At 47.1% G+C, this 7,304-nt stretch overlaps 1 protein-coding gene across 1 annotated transcript; it reads right to left on the bottom strand.

Annotated features, from left to right (window-relative positions):
• Positions 1-216: 216 nt before the first annotated feature.
• Positions 217-5,849, bottom strand: LOC100382224 (uncharacterized). Its single transcript, NM_001174980.1, has 4 exons — positions 4,820-5,849; positions 2,995-3,170; positions 1,444-1,667; positions 217-1,152 (listed from the first exon to the last, which is right to left on the bottom strand). Exons 1-4 carry the CDS (start codon positions 5,658-5,660, stop codon positions 360-362), a joined length of 2,034 nt encoding a protein of 677 aa, NP_001168451.1. The 5' UTR covers positions 5,661-5,849; the 3' UTR covers positions 217-359.
• Between the last annotated feature and the right edge of the window lie 1,455 nt (positions 5,850-7,304).

Here is a 7,304-nt window from a genome sequence, read left to right as displayed (position 1 = left end):
TTCACGTACCCTAACCCTAATAAAGAAATTCTATTATCGGGTATCCGGATACCCATTGACACCTACTCACGAGTGCCTCAAAAAACTGGACGGCTGGATATCTCAACAAAATTTATCATTTACATAGACGACGGCTTTTACCCCCACAGATTGTAATCAGTTCATCACATGCTAACTATCCAGCATATGTCCACACTACAAAGTACCCGATGGTTTCATCAAGCCAATAAATTAAACAAGAATCCTCATCCAATGAGCTACTAGCCTTTTACACATACCACAGAAAGGGGTAGAACACATGCATTACAACACTTGGGGGAGGGATATTACTGATCCTAACTTCTGAACATACTGTCCATCTAGTTGTTTCCCTGATCCTGCATCAACGACATCAGCCTCAGCTTCGAGTACATTTCGAAGGAGGCGTCGGAGAAGTCGGTCAGAGCACGGAACAGCTCTGGGAGATGTGCCTTCAGGATCGAGAGGGACTTCTCCCTGACCTGCTTTGATAGCTTATTATGGGATTCAATTTCATCGTCAAGCTTGCTCTTCAAGCTCTCCACTGCGAATCTCTTCTCGGTGACTACATCCTTATGTCCTGTCCCCTCACCGCTATCTGGATCGACGTCGATCGCTCTGGGCTGTGGATGCTTGTGGCACCAATCCTCAAAAGCCCGGGCCTTACGTATGTATTCCCTACGAGTCTGCTCACAGATCTCCTTCTGTTTCAACTCCTCATCTTGAACACCCAATATGGTATCCAAGACTGCTCGAAAAGTGACAATGGCTGTCTTGGCAAGATCATCAGGCAGCTTGGCTAGGTGCTCATGCCAGGCATAAAGAAAGGCTTTGATAGGAGGTTGCTGCATCCTAGGTGGCGATGCTACTTTCTCCTTCAGGCTGCTCTCTATGGGTATAAGGTTCAACTTCAACCAGCCATAGAGAGCATTTATGTATTCCTTTTGACAGTTCATGAAGTCAGTAAAATTTGTGATCCACTTATCTACAATATCACGCAGCTGCCGTGTGTGGCTGTGGTGATAATCACTTGTTTCAATATTGGAATCAGGAATATCAACAGACTTCAGATTTAGGACAATTTTCAGCTGATTTGCGTGATGTATCTTCATGTCCTCCCACATTTTTGCCATCCTGAAATGGTAGCAGAAAATAGACTATAAAAATTGCTGGCCAGCTAGATCATTCATTTAACAAAAATCAATAAACCAGACAGAGTAACAGTATGTGATGCCACTGAAAAAACAATTCCTGTCCATGCACATGATGAACTTTTGATGTTGTGAGCAAGTTCAAAATTGATTGTTACTGAATCAGATGAGGAATGCTAATACATACAACTATATCAAACACAGGAAAGAAATGATCTATTGGTGTTCTGAAAAGTAAAAACACATCTCAAAAGCTTAGTATTTGAAAAGGTACCGGTCAGTAAGATCCAATAGTCTTGGGTACAGTTGGTTATCACGGAGATACTGAATTTCTGACACAGTTGAATCCATTGATTGCATATCAACTATGTATCTAGTATGTAAGTGGGTTACCGCAGCTTTCGTTTTCTCAAGAACCTCAATGGCAGCATTGTGTTTCTTTTGTCTATTTAACAAAGCAACCTTCCTCTGATACTCAAGCTTCATAATCTCACCAGCCTATACAGATGTGGACAAATTTTAGCAACAAGCCAAGTGGAAACCATACAGTTTAAATGCTTCAAATGAAACAAGCATCGATGCCAAATTTATAACTATATTTTTAGGGTTGCCTAATCCATACAAAAACAAATGTACGATTGGTGCTACATTTTCTTTCAGATATTAGGAAACATGTAAAAAAACATATTAATACAATCATGTTAAAAGTATAGTGAATGCAAACTTCAAATTTTAATTTACAATAAACATATAGAAAATTCGACACCAATTACCAAGCCTCCACTTCAAACTTTAAGATTACAATAAACAAATAGAAAATTGCATAAAAGTTTGAACTCCCATGCAGCATAATTGCATAAAAGTTTATACTCCATAATTTGATATGAAATATTTTTCAACGGGTCTTCCACGGTACACTCAAAAGTGCCACACTTAAGCACAACATCTTCTTTCAGAGAGGTTGTACCATGCTCAACAAGCCCACAACATCCATCATCCCAAACCATGTTGTTGGGCGCGACTAGGGTCCAGAATTCTTCCCATCTGATGTACAGAAGCCACCTAAACAAACAATGACAGCATGCTTCATCTTCATCATCAACCACCATCTCCATTAGAACCACCAAACTAGGAGTCAAGTAGAAGCAGTGAACTGCTGTCTCATCCTTTACACCCCCCCCCCCCCCTTTTCCCTCCAAAGTACCTTCCTCCTCTGCATGTCCTTAATGATAGGCACTGATGGTCCTCAACGCTATCGGCAAAATAATTCATCGCAGTGGGTCAAGGACAGCAGCAGATTCGGCAGTCCCACTCCACCGGCACTCCAATTTTAGCTATTACTGTGCAGCTCATGCCTTAGTGCCTGGGCATGTGCATTTTCTTCTTTAAACTAGAGGGAGGCACCAGAACAGGCAAAAGGTTGAAAACCAGTACATTCTTGCAGCAGAAAATTGAAAAAAATGCAGGTGTGCTAGGCCAAACTCCAGATATTCTTATATTTGGATACTACAACTATACGTTAAAATAAAATGGAATTTTTTCTGAATAGCCAATTTCTCATCTCTTTCGAGAAAAGTTACTATAGCATAATCACCACAGCTACAGAATCAAAATTCCATAGAACTATCACAAAACGTCCATAGAACCAGTCCAGAATACAAAAGTTCATATTGGTAGTTACTCCCTCCGCCCCAAAATAGTGTTCGTTTTAGTTCTTGATTTTTATGTCTATATTCAAATGGATAATGATGAATGTAGAAACATACATCTCGTATTTTATGAATCTATTAATTATTGAGTATAAAAAATAAGTAATGAGATTCACCTTCACTTCATCATAGAGCTTTTTCTCCCATGCTAAGATTTTATCAACTACAGTTGCCAAGGTCTCCAATTCATCATTTTCGAAGTCATCTTTCCCATCATCGCCATTTTGCATTCCTTTAAAGGATCTATTCCATGTAATTATTTTCATGACCCTTGCAGAATGATCAATATGCCCTGTTAAATTATTGCGAAAATGATCAAATGAGGGAGTGTAAGTAGACAGCTATATTACACTTATAAGTACAAGTGAAGCATGCAGAATGTATTTTTGAATATTTGAATGATGCTTAAATAACTTAAAAGAACACAGCACAACTCCCGGTCAGCTGCTGCAATCTTTTCATAGAAAAAAATAGTATAAGTATTAAGCACTCTTATGCATTTGGATACAAAATAATCAAAATAGCTGCCATCTTTGCTGGCAGAAGTGACACGTTTTAGTCCATTTGATCATATAGGAGAATGCATCAACATAATAAAAAGGCCTTCATTAACTAGGGGTGGCGCCTTGTACCCAATCCCCAACCAGGACAGATGAATAGAAATCAGTTGCTATGTAGCAAAGTGGCATCTGGTGCTTAGGCAGGCAGAGGCTCGGCGCCTGATTTTTGAAGCAGTTGAACAAAGAAAGTGCACACAAGTGACTGATGGCATCCACCATGATTTGCCCAAAACAAAACTGAAGACAAAAATTGTCACAGACTCACAACACTGGATTTTGTGTACAAAGTATGGGTACGTGGCCTGATGGAAGATTAGAATGCAATGGAAGTAAAAAATAGTTACAATGATGAAATTAAAGAAGAATTTCCCGCTGCCCAGCATATGTGACCAGATGAAACACAAAAATGGAGCTGCCTTTTGCAAATTGGAACCTCATAATGGCAAGGTGTCGCACTATGCAGATAATGAATAAAAACCACGTAGTTACATAGCATTAAGATACTTATTCTCAATGACAAGTTTAGGCAGATAGTACTTAAACCTTCCCTGCTTGTCTGCTAAAAGAAATGCACACTGGTTATCCATCCTTAGTCACAATTAGTATTTCGTATTATGTATATACAAATCAAATAGGTAACACAATTACTACCCACGGACCCACCACAATGATTCCATGGTTCTATAAACTTTAAAGCACTGGCGGTTTTCATCAGCTAATAAAATCAAATACATATATTCCATTATTAGCAGCACAATACTATCAGTGATAATGTAGTGTTCATCTAAGAATTTGGTTCATAAGAATACATCATATGCTTTATTCTCTTCATTCTTGTCAATTTTAGTGAGCCCTTACTTCACAATTGATCTAATCAGGTTTTGCCATTTTGCCATAAAAGAGCAAACACAGCCAAGATCTTGAAGTTTACACACAGGACAAACTGTATAGAAAATTTACATCACTGTGGAACTTGCATGCTAAGTTCGGTACACAGTTACAATATGCCATCCATTGATTCAGATGCAGACTACGTACATTTACAGAACAATAATGAAGCGACAGTGCACCAATGGTTGTCCCAAAACATTGTTAACAAACAGCTGCCTATACTATTTACAAAACGTCTTGTGCGCCCGCATGTTACCTGTTGGGAAAAATGGGATAGTGGAGTGTGGGAGCTCACTTGACTTTGTAACAGCCCCACCACCACCAACCTCTGAGACACTAGTTCTTGACCTCTATCTACCAAAGAATCTATCACATCACTATCACCATAAGCAAAAATGTTTTTTCACAAATCCACAACAGACACAAAGGCCACCTGGGAGCCTAAAACATCCAAAATTGGCACGTATGAGGGCACAATCAAGTCACTGACCTCGGTTGTCGGCGAAATTGGAGTGGTAATGCATCCTGTTGGCCTCCAGCGCCTTAGATACCTCACCGGCGCTCTCTGACGCCTTCAAGAACCTCTCGTCGATTTCTGCAAGCACACGGAGGAGGTCCACACGCGGCATCTCGGCGGTGACTAACTTCCCCGCCTTACCACCGGTGACCAGCGTGACCAGTGGCGCCGACTCTGTGTGTTGATGGTGCGCCGCTTTAAGCTTCTCCTTCCCCTTCTTTTTGGACGAGCGCTTGGGCGGCTTCGGGGGCAGAGATGCAGGCGGAATGGGCATCTCCGGCGTCCGCGGCTCCTCCTCAAACTCCTCAGATAGCGGCACGGCCGCCAGCGGAGGGGAATGAGGCGGGCGCGGTGGCAAAGGCGGGACGTACTTCTCTTCCGGCCCCGCCATGATCTCCTCGTCATCAGGGGCGATGGAGGCCATTCCCTCGTCCATGGAGAAGAAATAGTCCCACGTGGCAACTCCTGCCTTCATCTCCGACGAGGGCGGGGGAGGCGGCGGCGGCGGAGGCTGAGGAGTCACCGGCGTATCCGGCGGCGGCGGCGACAAGGGCGGGGGCAGTGGCGGGCGGTGGCGCAACCGCTGCCGACGGTCGTCGAGATGGCCGTCGTCCTCCTCTTCCTCCTCCCTCTCTGCCTCGTCCTCGTCCTCCTCCCTAATGGAGTCGCTGCGGAGCATGGCGGGATTTCTGTTGCCGGACGACGGCGGCAGTGGCATGCTAATGGAGCGGTGGATCTTCGCCGGCGATGGCGAGAAATCCGGCAGAGGCGGCGGCGGCGGTAGCAGCGAGTCGAGCGGTGGCGGCGGCGGCATTATCGCGTCGGACCCCGAAGCCGAGGCACCCGTCGCTGCTGCGCCGATCCCTCCCTGCGCCGCAACGGGCGCCGCCTTATCCGCCGACGCCTCCGGCGGCGGCGGCGGGGGCAAGCCCTCACCGTGCGCGAACTCCGAGAGCGCGGAGCCGGTGTCCCTGAGCGAGCAGGCGTACGCCGAGTGCGCGGCCGCGAAGGCGTTCCGCGACGCGACGGCCGCCTTCATCAGCTGGCGCCGCTCCTTGCAGCGCGCCACCGCCTCCTCGTTCTCGATCCGCGACTGCGCGCACCCCATCTCGTCTCCTCTCCTCTCCTCTCCTCTCCTGTCCGCAGCTCCGCTTCCTTTCACCCACCTCTACCTCCACCTCACCGCATTGCGCCCCCCAAGGCCCAAACTCCCGCAAGCCGAGAGAGCAGAAGCAAAGCGGAGCGGAGCGGAGCAAGGCAGGCGGAGTGGGCGACCAAGCGGGCGGGTGGTGGATCTACCAGGAGTCGTTGCCCTGCCCCTCCTGCTGGTGCTCGCCTCGAGGAGTGGTGGCGGCCAGCGCTCGGTCGGCGTGACGACTGACGAGGGGCTCGGTCTCACCCTCACCCTCACCCTCACTGCCCTTTTTCGCTGTCTTTCGCACTCACTGACACTTGGACCCCACCAGCAGCGGGTCCGAAGCGTCAGCTACTGCGTGGGTCGCGTCACGCGGCGCGGGATGGGCCTGGTGGACCTCGGTCAGTGGTGGCAGGGCACCCGCGCGTGCCGCGCCTGTGCTGTGTTTGTCCCCGTCCTCTGTCGCCTTTGGGTGCGAGCGTGGTGCACCGTGCACTGGTGCTGCTCGGCCGCTCGCGGTCGCGCCGCGCGTTCGGGCTGCTACCCAGACCCCAGTGCCTACAGCCTACCCATAGGCCATAGCCAGTAGTAGGCGGTAAATACCGGGAATTTCCGGGGCATTTTCACGGTTTAGCGGCCGCACGCTTTTTTTGTCTGCTTTTCGCTTGATTGAAGTCCGGACCACACCAGCCGCTGGGGGCCCGCCTGTCAGTGGCGGCAGGGCAGATCTTGGGGGCTTGCGCGGTCGCTCCGTTCTGTTGCGGGACAGCTTTGCTAGTGCGCTCAGGGGCAGAGTGGCCCCATGTTACAGAATCAGTGACCCCACAAGTCGGCCTCTGTGGGTGCACCAGGAACACGTGCATCGTTCCCGCCGCGATTAGTTGTGTCATTGTTTGTTTAGTTTGAAACCGAAGCGCAAGGTCCGTGCAAGTTCAACAACCCAACGGCTCCCTGGAGTAGATGGCGCGGGCCGGCAAATCGTATCCGAAGCCAGCTTCGGCAGGAGGCAGGTTTGCCACCATAAGATTAGGAGGAGCTGTTTGGTTGGGACCTATCCGTCAAAAAATACTATAATTCTTGTTTTTTAAAAAAAAATCAAACAATTTGTTAGAAGATTAAAGAGAGTCGTACGCCAAAATATTTTTAAACTGTGTATGTTTTGCCAATTTTTTTTGCATTTTGGTTCTTTTTCGTAAAAAAAATCACTTCACGTTTAGACCACTGAACGACTTATTTCTGTATTTGGACCATTTGCTTGGCGTCATAGACGTAGAGGTAACATAGCTCATCGCCACAGCCTAAAGCGTCGAGCACCCTGACCCG

The sequence above is a fragment of the Zea mays genome, chromosome 8 (assembly GCF_902167145.1).
Source record: "Zea mays cultivar B73 chromosome 8, Zm-B73-REFERENCE-NAM-5.0, whole genome shotgun sequence".
Taxonomy (NCBI): domain Eukaryota; kingdom Viridiplantae; phylum Streptophyta; class Magnoliopsida; order Poales; family Poaceae; genus Zea; species Zea mays.
This window is presented reverse-complemented; position numbering and strand designations above follow the sequence as displayed.